At 47.6% G+C, this 19,049-nt stretch overlaps 1 protein-coding gene across 2 annotated transcripts in view; it reads left to right on the top strand.

Moving 5' to 3' along the window:
- SH3PXD2A (SH3 and PX domains 2A) overlaps positions 1-19,049 on the top strand; it is a 217,733-nt gene that overhangs the window by 36,307 nt on the left and 162,377 nt on the right. For both annotated transcript variants that reach the window (XM_054581459.1, XM_054581458.1), the window contains exon 2: positions 11,378-11,458. In XM_054581459.1, coding sequence (XP_054437434.1) covers positions 11,378-11,458 — 81 coding nt within the window. The remainder of the gene's footprint in view (positions 1-11,377; positions 11,459-19,049) is intronic.

Raw genomic sequence — 19,049 nt, 5'->3', positions numbered from 1 at the left:
TCAGCACCTTTAAGTCTTTCAGCTGTTCCTCCTGGAGCCGAGAAGGGCTGGATTCTGACCCCTCAGTCACTGATGTAGGCCCCACGGAGGTGGGGACGGCCACAGGCTGCCAAAGAACGCAGGGTCACAGCTACAGCTCAGAACTAATGAACCCCAGTCTCCTTGTTTTCTTTTCCCCATTTGAGCTGGTGAATTCCAAACTGGAGGCAGAAGTTTGAGAAAAAGCACTGATTACAAGCTTCCCAACTAGACCTCTTGAAGGCAGAACTTAACTCTTCATAATACAAATTGCACTGCAGTATTGCTTTCTGGCCAGAGAGTATTTTTTTCTGCTAGTCTAATGATCTTTTTTGTATTGGCCCACCTTAGTGGTTCTCAGCCTGTAAACAAGGAGACTGACCTGGGGTGCTCTGAAAACCACTGGTGTTAACCACCCTGCCCCAAGATTCTGATTGACACTCTGTGGGGTGGGACCTGCGCAGTAGTGTTTTGGAGTGCTCCAGGTAATTGTGTGTGTAGATAGGGGTTCAGGCCTTGGCTTTTAAGAGCTGGCATTAGCCAGAGAACAGGCTGAGAGGATACACTGGTTTTATAAGATAGAATCTCCTTCAGGGTTGTCCAGCCTACAGCCCGCGGGCCACATGTGGCTCAGGATGGGTATGAATTCAGCCCAACACAGTCATAAATTTACTTAAAGCATTATGAGGGGTTTTGTTTTTTGTGTGTGTGTGTGTGATTTCGTGTTGCAATATGTGGCCCAAGACAACTCTTCTAGTGTGGCCCAGAGATGCCAAACGGTTGAACACTTGTGTGAAAGCCATACAGGTTCAAAAGAATAATAATAATAAAGAAATGTACAAACTGTAAAGTGGAACTATTGCATGTCTCCTTCCCTTAGCCCAAATAACCACTGTTATCAGTTTGTTGTGTTTTTTCCAGATTTTTATAATGTACATGTATGTGTGCATACACCCACATACACATACCTCCCCCAAAATAAATCTAATTATATTGTGTACATACTGTTTCGTGATCTGTTTCTTTTTTTCTTTCTATCCTGTGGATATTTTTCCATAGTGACACAGAAAGATAAGATGCCATCCTGTCTTTAACACATGTATGAATCATAATTTGACCATTTTTTAAATCAATAGACATTCAACATTCCTCACTTTTTGTGGTTACAAACAGTGCAGCAATGGACATCTTTACATGTGCAACACATACACATCTACACACACCCCCCCCCCCCACTTGGGGGGATAAATTCTTAGAGATGAAATTGCTGAGAGAAAGGGAATGCAAATTTGGGATGGAGATTGCCAAAACGCTCTCCAAAAAGATTGTTTCAGTCTACCCCATGCAATAAAACACCTAACGGCAGTTATTTGCCTTGTGTCAAAAGTTGAGCTTTGCTGAGCACAGCACAGAGGGAGGTGTGAGCGTGGCAGCTGGTGGGGAGGAAACAGAGGGGTCATTTCCCCCGCAGGCTGTGTGCGGAGGGGGCGCTGGCCTCTGGCCTTGCCTGGCCGCTGTGTTTCCCAGGAAGAGGAAACCAGACTGTGTGTGTTAACCTTTGCCTTGCTCCCCAGGGTGTGACGTTGGAGTGAGGCACGTTCGCAGGATGTGTGCATCCAGGTCAGGGGGCCCCGGTCAGTCATTGATTTGGGAGTGTGTGGGGTGACAGTCCTCCTTTCCAACCCTTTCCTAGATCTGCTGGGCTGCATCCAAGCCCATGGAAGCCCAGAAGCATGATCATTTTTACGGTTCAGGAGAGGATACGTTTAAGGTTTCCAGGACTGCAGCTCCTGAAGGTCATTGTACATCTAGAGTTTTTCTCAATTGCCACAGCAGGGTGAGCCTCCTTCCCTCAGCCTCAGCCCAGGGCCACCCTCTCTGGGCTCCTAGGCATTACTCATGATTTCCACTGCCCACTGCTGGTCCTTGCCGTAGGGGTGCCTGCCGGTTCTAGGTGGTCAGACTCGTTTGCTCTGATAAGCTGGCTTGAGACCAGAGGGTGGAGACAGCTGGAGGGAGGAAGCTACAAAGGTTCAACCACATGTCCTCAGGTACCATGCCTAGAGCTTTGGAAACCCAAAGTGGGTTTCTCTCTAGAACCAGGGCTAACCGGTGACTCCAGAAACTTCTAGGGGAGAGGCTAAAATTTTAAGAGTGCAAAAGATCATGCCAGACACTTTGAAGGGGAAGATGGGAGAAGGAGGTCATCTCTGTTGAGCAGCTACTGTGTCTCTACTAATTTTCAATTAGCAATAATTGTGCCTTGGCTACGGTACTGCCACTGTGCGAAGCTTGCGTGCCTCTACTCGTGTTCTCATTGACCTTCACAGTGAGGCGGGTATTTCCGTTTTCTGGATGGGGAATGGAGGCTCAGAGAGAGTGACAACTTTTCATGTAACTCGTTTGATTGAATCTAAACCAGGCAGATTAGAGTGCTGGTTCCCACTGAGGGTTCCTTACCCGCCCGCTGTACAGGCGACCTCAGTCCTGACGAGTCACACAGAAGCAACAGGTATCAGAGCAGTGGAGTGACTGAGGGCAGACCCTTGAGGCAGGACCTCTACTTTGTTCCTTTGTAGCTATTGAAGAGGATGATATGGTGAGGCTATGGAATCAGCGCCACCTTTGAACCGTAGCTCCAGCACATGCCACTGATAGGTAGATCAGATCTAGGTCTCTTATTAATGAACTGGACATGTTAACAATACTTTCTCATAGAGTCCTTGTAAGGATTAAATGAGATAATCTGAATAAAGTGCTTTGCAATACCTGGAACATTGTAAGTGCTCCATCAATGGGTGTGGCTACTATTGTTACCCTTAATGAAGCCAATAGTTTATGCGTATAAGAAAAAGAGTTGCAAAAACTGACTCTTCCTGCTGTTTCTCTCCTAGTTCAGCTGACTGGAAGGATAGAGCTTTGACGCTGAACGTTTTCTTACGGTCCATATGGGGTTTGGAAATCCTGGGAGCTTGTACTTTATACACTCATTTCCCCTCCAGGAAACATGAAAAAAAAAAAAAAGAATAAAAAATGCCTGTCACTCGGAGGGGCCTGCCCCAGTTGACCAGTCCTTTAGGGGAGGTGCCCCTAAGGGGGCCATTGTTTCCTGGCCTGGGCAACAGTGTTATTTTTGCTCTACTGCTTTCCCAGGCCAGCTTGTTATTAGTTGTAGGTCCACCGACTCCCTGTGTTTGTGTGTGTTTCCCTGTCCCTCTTTCCCACTTCCTGCTCTTTTCCTACTCCTATTCCTATCCCATGGTCAGTGGAAAGAAGCTAGTTCACCGCCTCCCTCTTCCTGGGTGTCTAAATAGCTAACGTGCATTGGGCGCCTACCGTGTGCCAGGTCCTGTGCTGAGCACCCCTGTGCATTGTCACATTTGAAGGGAAGCTCCCACTGTGAGCCACACTGTGCAGCTAAGGAAACCCTGACTCAGAGCTTAAGATACTCGCCCAGGCTCACACGGCGGGGAGGTGTTGGAGCTAAAATTTCAACCTATCAAATGCTTTTAAGGCCTTCTTCCTCCTCTGCAATGCCAACGCTGCCCTTGGTCCTTTCCGAGCCTCACCTGTTGGCACCCCATTCCTCCACCTTGCACTGTGCCCTGCTGATTCGTCAGTGGGAGTCTGGCTGCCCCAGCTGAGCTGTTAAGGGCCTGGAGGCTGGGGACTTGGCCTCAGTCTTTAGCTTGGCACCAGGTGAGCACTCACTCGACACTTGCTGGTTGCTTTGTTCCTTCATTTATTTAGCGGACACAAAGTGAGCACCTCTTAGGTGTAAGGTGTTGTGCTGAGCGTGATTGGCCATGGTCGTGCCGTGATCTGCCTTCAGGGAGCTTCCATTCTGGTGGAGAGATGCACAGGGTTAGCTCACGAAATCCTCACCACTGCCCAAAGTGAGGTAACCACTGTGGTCCCCATATTGTAGAGTAATAAATGGAGGCATCAGTGATATGGAAGCTTCCTTCGGACCCTCTTGCCTACCCTCTACCCTCCAAATTAAATAAATAATCAAAGTCCATGATTTATGCAAACAATGCCAGGCAATGAGTGTGATGGGTACCCATGAAACTCTCTCCAGGGTGTCTGATATTGCATAGGAGCCTAATGAGTATCTGCCCCTCCATGTACCTGTAAAAAGCCCTTTTTCCCAGAGGAGTGCCAAATGGTCTGCAGCCGTAGCACCTGTGTGTGGTGGCGACTGCTGGGCATGTGGTTCTGGGAGGAGTGTTCTGCCGGCACAGACCCCGTCCCTCCCAGAGCTCACCTGGAGTTCACTTATACTGTGATTGTCCATAAACATCAGGTCCACGGGGAACCTGGCGCGGGGTGCTCAGAGGACGGGTTAACCCTTAGTCAACCTGTGCGGGTGCATGATGGGGTGGAGGTGGTCCTCCAAGTCCAGGCTTCTAAGGGGGGCTGCTCCCTAAATTAATAGCCCTAGCCCTAGCCAACTGTTGTCACCAGGGGCAGCTGGCCAGGGCCCAGGGAAAAGAAGGCCTTCCTTAGTGGGCTGAACTATAGTGTCCCAAAGATACACAGTTTCCTCCACAGTTGCTAAGTTCTGTGTCTGTGCTTTCCCACAGCGAAGCTGAACATCGAGTACTTGCTAGCACTTTCTAATTAAACACAGGCAGGTCCTTGGCCTTCTAGGACTGGCTGGGCCATAACTTTGTGCTGTTAATTGGTTGCAGCTCGGGCCCGATCATGGACATCCCTCCCCAGGAACAGGGCTGGGCTTCATCCTCTGAGCTCTGGAGTTGAGCTGTGGGCCTGATTTGCTTTCTTGCTGAAAGGAGCAAGACTTGGAAGCTGTGGACGTCTCGGAAGCCTCAGACATTTCTGAGCTTAATGAGCGGAGCAGATGGACGGCGGCCCAGGATGGCCTGAGAGTGGGTGGGCTGGTGGGACCGAGCCTCTGGGCAGGTGTCTGGTGGGAGTTTCCATAGCTATGTCTGTGGTGGAGGTCCTGCTCTGCGGAGGCCCAGCGTGGCAGGAGGACATGAGGCCCCGGGGCTTCCTCTCCAGGGAAGCTGGATGTGGTTGCTGGTCTAGTGGAGGCTTCCTAGACGCCTGCCATCTGCCTAAATGGCCAGAGACAGAGTAAATAGAATCTATGGGTGTTTTTAAATCCAGAAGGAAGGGAAACTCCATCTGGGAAACATAACCCCAGAGTGTGTGGAAGCACGGTGTTTAATTGCAAACCTTTCTGGAAACACAGCTGCTGGGTAATGTTATCTCGGCCGTTCCTGTGACCAGAGCAGTTTATCTGGGCCCCAGTAAACAGAACTGGCTTTCTTGGATGACCTCTGCCCTGTCCCCCTTCCCCTCCACCTGCTCTTTCTCTGCGGTTTATTGCCAGGTTCTCTAGTGCCGGCAGCGCCAGCTCAGGGAGGCTTGAGAAACTCTGGTGTGTTGGGGACGGGATGGGGGGGGGGCGGCGTGTGGGTTAGGCTCGAATTTTGTGTGTCCATTGCTCATCTGGAGGGGCAGTCTCGGATGTTCAAGAATTGGAAGAAAGCAGAGGTGCCTCCTGCTCACGTGAGAGAAAGGGGCCTGGAGACTGGCCTCAGATCTTTGGGCTCATCTCCAGGAAGGTCTCTGACCATTTCCTCAGCTCAGGATTTAGACAGCCGGGGAGGGCAGGCTCCGGGGGCCTCTGGCAAATCCCAGAGGTCTGAGAGAACCTGGGAGTATGGGTTCATTTCCCCATCCCCACACAGGAGTCTCCCTTATGCCCTGAGGAAAAGTACAAGATGTTAGCAGGAGCGGTTAAAATTTTTTTAAAAAATTGAATTTATTGGGGTGATGCTGGTTAATACAATTATGTAGGTTTCAGCTAGATGCTTCTGTAATACATCATCTGTGTATTGTATTGTGCATAAAGCCAAGTCTGCTTCCAACAGCGTTTATACCCCCTTTATCCTCTCCCACCCGCCCCACCCCCCTTTAGCAGGAGCAATTCCTTGCCCAACAAGGAAAGAAGTGTATTTGAGGGGAAGCACCGGCCTGTTCTGTCCTCGGGGCTGTGGCTGTGGATGACAAGGGTCCCACGGATAGCTCGCTCCCCACCCCTGTCCTCTGGCTATTTCTCTATAGGGCTTGTCTCTTGTGTGAGTTGAAGTCAAGGGTTAGAGCTAGACAATTCCCAGTCACTTTTCAACCATTTTGAAGAGTAAAAAGGAAAGGACTTTTCCAAGAGAGGCCTGTGCTGGCCAGTCCTAGACTGGAAACTGGGAGGTCTGGGTTCCTGTCCCAGTTTGCCACTAATGGGGTGAGCACACCTGTGACGATAAACAGTGTCGTTTATCAGGCCGGGCAGCCCTGAAGGCCTTTTGGATACAGGAGGGGCCTGGGGGCCTGAGAGGCTGGGCTGAGGTCTCACAGCCACTGATGAGAGTCCTGAGAGAAACCCAGGTGAGGCTGACTCTGGAATGTGCCTCGTCCTTGACAAATCCACTTCCTAGGTCCCAGTTTCCTCCTCTGCAAAAAGAGAGGCCTCCCAGTGGCTGTGAGCATGGAATTAATTCTCCCTGGAAGGTGAAGGGAAGCTCCTACTTACTAGAGAGGATGGAGCATGGGTCATGTTAAGTCCCAGTGAAGTCCCTTCCTCTGAGCCCTGCTTGGTTGGCCAGGGAGACGGGCTGCTGTCCAGTGGCCTGCAGATGAGTGCAGGCTCTCTCCTGGGAGGGCACAGCCACTGGGGACCTGCTAACGCTGCATCCACCCGGGCAGAGGTCAGGAAGGCAGCACCTGGGTGTGCACAGCACCTGCAGGAAGGGCAGATGCAGGTGGGAGGGGAGATGCAGCTGGCAGGGTTTAGGAGTCAGTGGGGGGATGGGGTGGGTTATAACCCCTGTGAAAATTCCAGAGCGTCCTGCCATAGTTAGCCAGTCGTATATGAGGGTTTCCTCTGTGTTGGTCTGGTTTTGTAGCATTCCTAACCGTTGACTTCTGTCTGGGCCCCAAGTTCTGTCTCTTCTGGTCTCAGGCTCTCAGAATTAACGTAACTCCCCCATGTTCCTCTAGGCTTACCCCCTAAGCAAGGGGTATACAGACTCTTTAGACTATTTAAAAAGATGTCATTTAGTTCTGATCCAGTAGTTGAGTTTAAATATCCACACTTCTAAGTCTACACATAAGAAGATAGTTCAGTATCATTTAAAGCATGGGGATTGGACTCAGGTAGACCTGGGTTCAAGTCCTTTACACTGTATTTTGCTACCTGTATGACCTTGGGCACATTAATTAGCTTCTTTGAGCCTTGGCTTATTCCTGTACAAAATTCGGATAACAGTGAATGGTACAGTAGCTACCTTGTTGAGCTGAAGATTAAATGAGCTAATGCATATGAATGCTTTACACTGTGCTGGCATGTAGTAACCAGTACCTAAATGGTTCCTACAACTTATTGTATGAGATATATGCTTACAGAATATAAAGCGCAGCATATCCCTTTCTATTTGTTATAATAGTCAATAACTAATTTTGGGCTTGTAAGGGGAAGGGTTGGCCTTTTAATTTATGTTCTTTCCTATCAGGGTCACATAAAACAGGCCATAAATACCCCATCTTAGGCGGCATCATTTGGCTCTATTTGCTTTGCTTGGTGGCCCTCTCTTTGGGTGTATTTCAGAACAAACACTCTACTCAGCATGAGGCAAACTCTGTGCCTTAGAGATCAGAGGCAAGAAGGGACTGGATTCAGAGCTCCCTTCTTTGGCTCTTCGCTGAGCAACCAAACAGAAAGCCTCGCACTCCTGTGTGCAAAACCCTTGTCGCAGACTGAATGTTTGTTTCCCTCCCCACGTTCACTCGTCGAAGCCCTAATCCACAGTGTGATGTTATGGAGCTGGGGCCTGTGGCAGGTGATTAGGTTTAGATGGGATCATGAGGGCAGAGCCCCAACGCTGGCATGAGTGCCCATATAAGAAGAGGAAGAGGCCGGAGCCCACTTTCTCTGCCATGCCAGGGCACAGCAAGATGGTGGCCATCTGCAAGCCAGGAAATGGGGCTTCACCGGGGACCTTGATCTTGGACTTCCAGCCTTCATAACTATGAGAATAAATGTTTGTAGTTTAGGTGCCTAGAAGATGGTATTTTGTTATAGCAGCCCAAGCAGACTGAGACAGCCCTGCTTCACGGCAAAGTCAGCTACCCTGATGCCACAGTGTCTAAATGCTACTCCTGTTTGCTAACGTTCCTTCCTTCTCCCAGTGGCCGAGATCCCCAGCTTCCCTGCCCACTTTGTTATCCTCATTGGTGGAGTACCCCAGACCCCTGAATCAGAATAACTAGATGGAGGCCTGGGAGTATGAATTTTTATTAAGCTCCCATTGATTCTCCTTCAGCAGAACAGCCCCAAAGTGAGGGGACCCCTTTTTCTAACTGAGGCCTCTCCCAGGAAGATATGCCTTTGGTGTGGGCTCAGGTAAAAGGGAGAAAAATGGTGGGAGCAGCAGGCCAGCTTGTGTAGGCAGGGGCCTTTCCTTCTCCAGCCAGCATTCCTGCCCACCTCCTGGGCCAGGGAGCCTTCCAGAGCCACCTGAGGCAGCCGTTTTGGGGAGCCGGATGGAGCTTGGAACTGAGCTGACACTGGAAATGGAGCCCTGTAATGCCTTCATTTCTGAAAAGTTTACCAATCTTCCATGCACCCATGTCTCTCTTGCAAATCTGTTGTCATCTAGAGGATCAGTTTGGTTGTTTAACAGTGCAAACGGATTTAAAAAAATCTTTATGGACGCTTTATTCAGATGCCGGTGATCTGAGAAGACGGCAGGTTATGTACCCTCAGAAACCACCTTCATATCTCATCTCAAGCTGACCTTTTTATAAGAAGAACAAAGGGTAGACAAGGGATTTGGAAAAAGATTAATTGGATAAGAGTTGCAGTTTTGCAACAGTTTTCATAGCACTTACCTGCATCACCAGCATTCCCTCCCTGGAACACAGTGGCACAGATACCATCGCCATCGCTTGCAGACCCCCATGGGCCACAAGGTGGGATAGCTTGTCAGCTTCCTGGAGTCATGTGGTCATGCATTCCAGTTCCTGGAATAACAGCTTTCCACATACGTTAATCATTTAGCCTATCAAATATGATTGAAGCTAAAATCTTTACCCCTGAGTTCCCCCATCATTCCCCGTTAGTTTTTAATCACCTTATTTCTACACGATTAGTGTAATTAAAGAAATACAAACCAACTCAACATAAAAGCAGATAATATCTAAAAATCGCTTTGCTGTTGAATAAACAGTCCTTCCATGTATTAACCTGCCGGCCATTTGATGTGACTGAAGGCATAAGATACATTAGTACTGGTGTTGCAAGTCATCTAAAAGAATTTTTAGCACAATTGACAAAAGTTGTGCATTTTCCAGCTGGGGCTCCATTAACGTTTTTAAAGAAACCATATCTCTGTCCTTTAGAGTTACAATAGATGTCCAATTATCTTTCCAGGGGGGTATTATGTACACCTACAAGACATGAAATGAAAGTAAGTTTGACATAGGTTCCAGTCCACTTTTCTTCTAGTTGGCTTTCTGGGGATCCTGTCTCCCAATTCTTGAGTAGCACCTTGTCTCCAGGCTCAAAGAAATGTAGTGAATCTGTGGGGAAGAGATCTCTAATACAGCTAAGGTCATTAATCACAGCTATGGTCTGACTTAAATGTTGTACATAGTTCTTTACTTACCCTTCTTGATCTACGTACACATCTCCACCCCAGTCATAGCCTGAAATGGTTGCCTGAACACAATTTCATAAGGACTCAATTGAACCCCACTTTGAGGAGCCGCCCTTATCCTGAGCAGGGCAAGAGGTAAAACTTGATCCCAATGGAGATGCATTTCTTAACACAGTTTGGCTACATTTTTCTTCAAGGTGCAAGTCATCTTCTCCACATTCCCAGAAGCCTGAGGTCTCCATGCCATGTGGGGTCTCCACTTGATTTCCTAAAAATTTTACTAACCTTACATGCAATTTCTGAAACAACAGCAGGCCCGTTATTGCTGTGGAAGCTGCCGGGTACACCAAAACAAAGGATTATTTCCTTCAGTAGAGCTTTCATTACCTCTGAGTATTTTTCAGGTCTCGTAGGATAGGCCTCTACCTATCCTGAAAAGGTATCAACAAAGACTAAGAAATATTTCCATCCTTGGACCCTTGGCATCTGGCTAAAGTCTATTTGTCAAACAGGCACTGCCCTTGGTATTGTGTCCCTTCTTTTTTCTGAGGGGGATCTGTTTTAAGGATTATTCTTCTGGCACTCATGACTCTAGAAATTCCAGGACCTATGAACCATAGTTTAATATAGATGGTTCAAAACCCCCTCTCTTAGCTTTCTCTAAGTCTGCAGTCAGACATTCTGAATTGAATTGTGACAAGTCTAGAACAGGCACCAAAGGCATTATAAATGTTCCTTTAGCAGCCTCTCTCACTGCGCAATTGGCCAGATTGTTTCCTCTGGCCACTTCAGTGTCTTCTTTCTGATGCCCTGGCTAGTGCGTGACTGCCACCCATAAAGGTACCTGAACAGCCTCTAATAACTTAAAATCTCTGTTGCATGCTTAATCTCTTTTTTATTGCACAATGTTTTCTGAGCACTCACTTTGTGCCAAGCACTGAGCTGAGCTTTAGGGATACAGATGAATCACACCTTTCTGAAATGCTGTGGTCTCCTGAGTGGTCTTCTGAGCAAGTTCTGAGAATCACCTGGGGCAGAATTACCTGGAGCGATTTGTTAAAGCTGTAGATGCCCAGTTGCAACAAATGTACCACTCTGGTGGGGGAATTGATAAGGGGGGGAGGCTGTGCACACGCGGTGGGGGTGGGGGCATATGGAAACTCTCTACTTCCTACTCAATTTTGCTGTGAACCTAAAACTACTATATAAAAATAAAATTTAAAAAAAAAGTGTAGAGGTCTGAGCCCCCAAAAACCCAAGTTTACTTATGCAGAATTTCAGAGGGTGGGGCCTGGCACTTGCAATTGTGAAGGCCCCTTGCAGAAATCTCATTCCCCTGAAGTTTGAGAACTAGAGGAAATTAGCTACTTAAATTTCTTAACAATCCTCATCTTATGTTCATTGTATACAAAGTACATGCAAATTAAAAAAAGGAAATTAAAACCACTTGTAATCCTACCCTCCTAAAATAATCATCCTTAGCATATTATTGAATACCCTTCTAGATGTGTGTGTGTCTGTGTATGTAGACATATATATGAGTACCTGACACTGTGCTGAGCCCTGGGGACAGAGATGAGATAAAGAATGGTCCAGTCATGTTAAATGGTGCCTGGTACTGCTTGAAGCCCAGCCTTGGTCATCCACTCACCACTCTTACTTTTATCCCATAGGTATACATCATCAACGTGACCTGGTCTGACTCCACGTCCCAGACCATCTACCGGAGGTACAGCAAGTTCTTTGACCTGCAGGTGAGTTGGTCTGAGCTCAAATGGTGCCCAGTGCAACTTGTGGTCCTAGTCTCTGCTGGGCTGGCCTCCCTCATGTTCCCACTCACTCGGAGAACTCCCACGGAGCTCGCAGGGCCAGAGTCTAGGTCAGAGTAGAGGGACAGATGAGGGAACTTGGATGGTCAAGCTGGGCTTGGCTCAGTTTAGGGCACTGCAGACAAACACTTGGGGCTCTTTTGGCTCCTTCCGATCGTCTTAACAGTCATGCTTTGTCACCCTCCTAGCCTGGCCGGTAGGAAAACAGGGTGGAGAGGCAGGAAGATGGCTGCGGGTGCCATGTGCATGAGCAGACATGTCTCTAAACATCCAGGGTGAGGCACAAGCCACCACATCATTGCAGGCAAAGAAAAGCAAACATACAGAAAACAATGAAACAAAATAAGCAATTTCTTGAACTACACACACAAACTGGGCATACCGCTGTGTCTGTCTAACCAAATAAGGCTCTTGCCGCCCTGTTTGTACATGTAGACAGTATGTGTGTCTCTTTCATATACACAGGCATATTCACATGGAGATATGAATCCCACAGCTCCATTGCAAACACCTCTATTGATGGCAAGTAATCAGGTTGGGCCTCTTTGGGTTACAAGTGATAGTTTTACAGACAAAAAGGAGACTTGCTTGGAAGGATCTACCGGAGAAGCTCATGTAGTCGACCAGATGGTGAAAAGGGGCTGTGAGAAAGTAGCTCCAGAAACACCTAAAACCAGGGGTACTCTCCCTCTGTCTTATCTCTGCTTCTCTCTGGGCACTGTCTTTAGCTTTCATTACCTCATATCCTGAGGAACTTGGCTGTTAACAGCTCCTGAATTTCATATCTGTGGTTCCCAATAGCAGAGACTGACTGTCTGCCACTTCCAAATTGAAAATTCCCAGGGAAGAATCTGATTGACTCGACGTGGTCAGGTGCCCTTTCTGGACCAATTAGTGTGGCTGGGGTAGAGGGTCTTGTAGCGCAGACATGGCCACTAAGGGCGCCCACCCCCACGTATGGGGCAGGCACCAGACAAGCTAGAATCGCTGTGAGTTAGGCAGCCACCCTTTCTGGTATAGGAAAGCAGAGAAATTCTAGATTCTTCCTCAGGGCTCTGAGCCTAGTTTAGGTCAATAAAAACACAAAGAAGAGACACCCACCCCTGGCCCTCACAACCAAGGCCCATTCCTTCCTTTGCAGACCTTTGGCAGTGAGTCACCTTGGAGAGGCCAGGCCTGCATATTTGCCCCAAAGTACCTGATTTTATCCCATTGTCCTTATCATGTTACCTGTGAGGTGAGCTAGCTTCCTGTATTACAAATCCTCTCTTAATCCAACAATATGGGATTGAATATCCCATTGAATGTGGATTGAAAGCCACTCCTTACCCTCCTGTCTTCTTCCTCTTCCCCCCTCAATTCCTGTCCAATCTCCTTGGGTCTTTCCGGCATAAACGGGTGGGATTTGCTGATACCCCATCAATGGGTGTAGTGTGCTGGACAGGAAATGATAACTCAGTTGGGGAGAGGGAACCCTGAAAGGACTCATTGATGAGCCAGATGGGGTCTGAGAGGCAGCAGAAACTCTCAAATCAGAACTTTTCTTCCCCCCTTTCTATTCTGTTCCCCCACCCCCTTCCTAGTTACTGAATCTCACAAGAAAGGAATGCTACTGCCCCCACTTCTCCCTTGCCTGGAAGGCTTGTTTCCTGTGTGTCAGGAGGAGACACATAGCACAGAGTGGCTTGTGTGACATGCTGGCCCTAGCCATGAGCATGGCCAGGCCTGCACGTGTGCACCATCGCCGCCCTGTAGGCACAGTTGGGAAAGGGCTTGGGATGGTTTTTCAGAATTTAACCTGTGAGTCAAGCGTAGCATCTTTGTGAGCCCATTTTACAAAACTCAGGGCATGATGACTTAGTGGCATGCACTTCAGAAAGCCTTTCTTATTCATCAGGGTCACTGATTTTAACATGGCAGCCCCTGTAGAGGAAGAGCACATGGCATTGTTCTGTTTCTGGCCACTGGTGGCTTTCGGACCACAGCTTTCTGAGAGGCCGTGTGAGAGAGTGGCTTAGAGCTTAGGTACTGGGAATACATGGCCTGTGACTGGTCACTGGTTGAGTCACCGTGTAACTCTAGACAGTTTCCATAACTTCTCTAGGCTCTACTTTCTCCTCTGCAGAATGAAGATTCAAATAGTACCCACCCAGTAGGGTTGTGTGAGGATTAAATGAATGAATCCACATTTTTCCTGACTCGTGGTAGTCTATAGTGAGCACCCTTTAGGTTGTTTAGTGGTATTAGCAGGTGACAAGGATGCTGGGCTGCAGTTGAGTGGGTCTGAGGCCTAGTGCCTCCTCACATGGCATTGCTTTCTTGTTTCCCTGGCTCAGCTTCCATCTGTGCCGAGCGGCTGCTCTGTGCCAGAGCGACCAGAGTCCTGTAAGCCACAGGCTCCCTCTGGAGCTTGCCACTGGGGCGGGTGGGAGTGTGTTGGGAGTGAGGGTGTGGCCCACAGGTGGCTGTTCTCAGAACCATGTTGACCCTCCCATTTTTGGCAGAGCCCTACCTTGGAGGCCTGCAAGTCCTGCGCTGAGTAAGTCAGTCTAGAGGAAGCTGCTAAGCTGGCTTTACCAACTCATGGTTCTGGGCCCTCTGGGGACCACAGATCTCTTTGTGACTCTGGTGCATCTCCCAAGAAAAAGAGCATGTATGTACAATTTTACTTACAACATCAGGTGTTCACAGACCTCCCTGTGAACTCCCAGTGAAGAACCACTGAGCTGAACCAGCTCCGATCATTAACCACACAGTCACATGTACCATTTGGGGGTTTATACACAGTATTCAGATTGTCGCAGTGGACCTGGATACCCCTTTTGAGGGACCCCGAGGTCCCCTTCCTCCTACAAGTTGTTTTCTCTGTCCCCAGCATGGGCTTCCCCACCCTTGCCTCTCTTATTTCTCCTTCTTCAAACAGTATCTTTTGCTGCTGGTGGAGGTGAGGGTACCATGAGGAGGCCCTGGACTCCCAGCTTTCTAATGTAACCTGGGAATCGTGGGCAAAGTGACTCTAAGTGGCCCAACCTCCTCTGGCATGAGGCTGAGGGCCAAGCATGTGTGCAGATCCAGCTCCACTTGGAGTGGCACAGGTACCTCCACTGTCCTTTCCCCTCTGTGCGGCAGGCCTGCGGATGGACAGCCAGGCCCTGCCCTTTGCACCCCACCGCCAGGAAGCATTTGAAGGATGCTGTCACAGAGCTTGGTTTTTCCATCTCTCTCCACTGCAGCGTCCACATCAGCACAGGCCCCCTGTCCCAGCCTATGTGCAAACTAAGATTTGAAGCTGAGCATCACTCTGGGTTATCATTTTCAAAGCTTCTGCCAGGATTTACCTGCTCTGCATGTGGTGCTCTCGGGAGATCCAAGGGAATGAAAAATCTCAGGCACACGCCCGGGCAACCAGTGCTGCAGGGGCGGCAGGCAGCAGGGAGGCAAGAGGGGGAGGACGAGCTTCCAGGAGAGTCAGTGTCTCTTTGATGTGACCCGTGGCACTCATGAGTCCCCGACAGGGAACTTCGAACTCTGATGAAACATTAGAGAGCTGTCCGTGGTGTAGGGGAGAGAAACCACAGGTGACCTGTTAACTGCCCATTCTACACTTGCCTGAAGCCTTCGGGCTGTGCAGGGAAGACTATCTTGGGATTCCCTGTCTACTCCCTCCCCACTCTTTTTCATCTGGTGATGAGGGTCACCAGATAAATATGAGATGTTCAGTTAATTTTGAATTTTAGATAAACAATGAATAACTTTTTTTTTAGTATAAGTATGCCCCCAATATTGCATGGGACGTACTTACTAAAGAGGTTCTTCATTGTTTATCTGAGATTCACATTTTATTGTGTGTCCTGTGTTTTCGCTTGCTAAACCTGGCAGCCTTGCTGTGGCTGTGAGTGGCGAGGCTGGAAGTGCAAAGATGAATGAGCCAGGCTGGCTCAGGGGAGGAGCGGACTGGCCCATGCTAAGGCCTCCACCATGTTCTCACTTTTGCAGGGCAGAGGTGGTAGAGGCTGGGGAACACTCCGCTGAGAAGCGCAAGGTCCCTTCCTGTAGGTGTCCATATCTTGTGGGGAAAGTAGATTTTAAGCAACTGTAGATTTTGAGTCCACTGTAGATGAAATAAATACTGGATTGAGATTTTAGCAACATGCTGTGGGATGAAGAGGAAGGAAAGAGCATTCTTGGGAGGGGGAATGAAGAAGATGCCGGTGTGGTTTTGATTGGTGACAGCAGCCGAGAGTGATACAGCCACACAACCTCTATCCGGTTTATGGAGAATTTGGTTGTTTTTGAGACTTACAGTTATCAGGGTAAAGTATGTCCCTAATTTGTTTCTAAGTTTTTTTATTCATTTATGTCTGCTTTCTTTTGTGTGTCCATTCATCCAGCTACCTTCAGTCTGTCCAATCTTGAGTCTGCCTTATATGTCCCAGGCAGTGCGGTAGGCTTTGGAGATTTATTGATGAGTAAAAGCAGATCAGGTTACTGCCTTTATGGAACTTAGAGCTTAGTGAGGGAAGACAGGTTTTTGTTCAAATGCATATATGTTCATTTATACTATTCCAAATGCTACAAAGAAAGGTCCCATAGACATGTTATAGGGAAAACTTACCCTTTGGGATTAGGGCAGGCTTCCCTGAAGAAGGTCGTTTTATCTGATGGATCAATGAGTTATTATATCTTATTTTATTTTGGGGATCAGGGATGCATTCTTGCTTCTAATGAAAGCAAAACTTTTTCCCCAGACAAATGCATAAGTGTACATACACAATTCTAATAGCCTTTTTGGTCTTTCATACCCCCCTGAAATCCTTCCATGAGCACCAGGATAAGACTTTCTAATAAGGTAAGACCCTCCACTCGGTCCCAAACCTTCTTCTCTCCCCGCACCTTCTGCCTTGAGCCTTTTGTCTTAGTGATTCTGTCTCTTCCACACACAAAGGGCTGCTCATTGAACCCAGCCCCTCTCCCTGCCCACCGGGAGGCTTCAGATCTGTTTCTCGGATGCAGCTACATGCGGCTATTCGAGTTTAAATTTATTTAAATTAATTAAAAACCTTAAAGATGAAAATTTTAAAATTAAGTTTAATCAATTTTTAAAAATAAATTTAATTTCTTGGTCATACCTGTTACATTGCAAGTGTTCCATAGCCACAGTGATTAGTGGCTAAGTACTGAGAAGATACAGGACATTTCTCTCATCCCAGAAGTTGTGTGGGACTGTGCTGCTTCAGACCACCGGGGACACACACAGGCTTGGTCTGGCCTGTGTTCACTCCAGAGCACTCTGCTGCCTCCTAGTCCTTCCCTAGTCTCTCTAAAATTTTCCAGGGCCCCAGCAGGAAGAGGGGCACAAAGTTCCATCATGAACTGTCCCATTGACAGAGCAATTCAAATTCAACAGTGTCCCAAACATCTCTTTTAAAAACCAGGTCAGTTATAGAGAGGGCTCCTAAGGGCATTTTAGATGTCAAGTTGGGGACAGGGAGAAGAGAGGCTCTTGGTCTTCAAGTGGAAATTGGTTTCTTCTAAAAACAATGCACCACTCAGCCCTATCTGACCAGGAAAGAGACCTGTCCTAGAGGGAGCTGGCCAGGACAAGGCCCGATGTTGAGTCCTGTTTGGTTATAAAGAGCTGAGATTCCTTGGAAGAGCAGTTAAGGAGAGAAGGAGGAGGGTGAAGGGCCACGGATGCTCTTAAGTTGCCTTCTCACTGGCAGCTGGACCACATTTCCAGCCTCTCTAAATTTCCTTGCACAGCTCCTTCACTGTTAAGTATCTCCCCCAAGGCCTGGCCCCACCGAGGAAGGGCGGAAGGTTCCATCGAAGGTTGTTTCACAATCTGACCTACAAGGCAATTACTGCAACAGTAATTACTCTGCAAACATTGGCTCCATGGTGCTGCTGGCCCTTTAGTCTGAACTCTGGCCAGGCAGTGCACAGGGTCAATATTTGATCAGAGGCGGGAGAGGCCCTTGAGCTCCTCCCATGCTGCTTAGAAGATGGAGTCAAGAAGGTTGTTCGGGTTTGCCTATTTGCTCTAAAGAACTTAACCTATTCTGAGAGCTTTTCTCTCTCTTCCTTATTCATCTCTCCAGACGCTCCACCCACTTACCCCACAGAGGGTCATGCTCCCTTTCCAGCTCTCTAATAACTAGGCTGATGACGGACAAACCAAGTATAATCCCCAGTCGCCAATAACTGGCTTTGAAATGGATTGGTATGTTTGCATGGACATGTTATGATGTCATTTATGGAGAGTTATAGGATTACTGCATTTTTAGAGTTAGAAGCGTTCTATCCCAAGTCCTTCACTTTGCAGGTAAACATCTGTGTTAATTTTTCTGTTCATCAAACTTATACATGCTTTAATTTGGTTTGATGTCCAGAGCAAACATCAGCTGAGGTCAGACTAGGGGGATCCTAGAGTGTGCCAGGGACCCACCTGGTTGTGGAAAATGAGTGGGAGGGGGCGTGTCTCTCCTATAGGCTCTGCCTTTTAATCATCAAGGCAAGCTCTGTGTTGTTTGAGATCATTGACACTAGACTAATGGCGTCAATGGGGACCAAAGCCTTGGGAGGTACTTGCCAAGTTTGAAGAACAGTTTTGTACCAGGCATTCTGGAGACTTTATGGTACTTGGTGTGGCGGCTCTAGCTCTAGCAATGTGGTGAGTTGTGGGTCATTTTGATTGCTCACCCTGGACAGGGGCGAATTTTGACCTTGACTGAGGCCAGTCACCAGTCCCCTGAAGGCACATAAAGCCATGTTGTTTGCCATGGCGAAAATGGGAAACAGCTTCAGTGACCAGCCATAGAGGACTGCTAAGTAAACTGGGGTATTCCCATATCACTTTGTACAATGGTCAAACCAAATGAGATTGATCTCAATTTTCTGGATGGATCTCCAAGAAATGTTAATGAATGCCTAATGCAACTTTCAAAACAGTATTTATAATATGACATCAATTATGCAGAAGAACAAAAAGAGATATCTTTTGCAAGTACATATACAGTATATGACTATTTTTAAAACTCTGGAAGGATGCCCTCCAAATTGGTAATAGAGTTCTCTCTGGAAGTGCTTTGGGGGCATTAGTGGGAGAAGGGACTCAGTCAGAGAGGAAGTTCAGCCTTACTTGTAATGTGTTTTTTTAAGAAGCAGAAATTGATATATAATTTGCAACATTAATATTTAAAAATTAAAAAGACACCTATGAGGGAGGCAGGGAAAGTGGGAGGTCTAAAATAAAATGCGTCTCTCACAGTCGTTACCGTGTAACAGGACAGAAAACACGCAGGTTAAAAAAAAAACATTAAAAACATACCTAACAAGAGAAAAAAAATGAAAATGATTACTAAAATTACATTGCTTCGTATTTCCTCAACCGTCATTCTAGGTCATGCCTATGGAGTATAATTGGTTAGAACTCATTATGGCAAATAGCAAACCCCAAGGGCCTGTCCATAGTATCTTGTCAGACCTGGAATCCAGTATTCAAATATTGCACAAA

Source organism: Pteronotus mesoamericanus, unplaced genomic scaffold (assembly GCF_021234165.1).
Source record: "Pteronotus mesoamericanus isolate MK-2021 breed Mesoamerican mustached bat unplaced genomic scaffold, CSHL_Meso_final contig_657, whole genome shotgun sequence".
NCBI classification, from domain to species: Eukaryota; Metazoa; Chordata; class Mammalia; order Chiroptera; family Mormoopidae; genus Pteronotus; species Pteronotus mesoamericanus.
The sequence above is the reverse complement of the archived record's forward strand: the minus strand, read 5'-3'. Positions and strand labels throughout refer to the sequence as shown.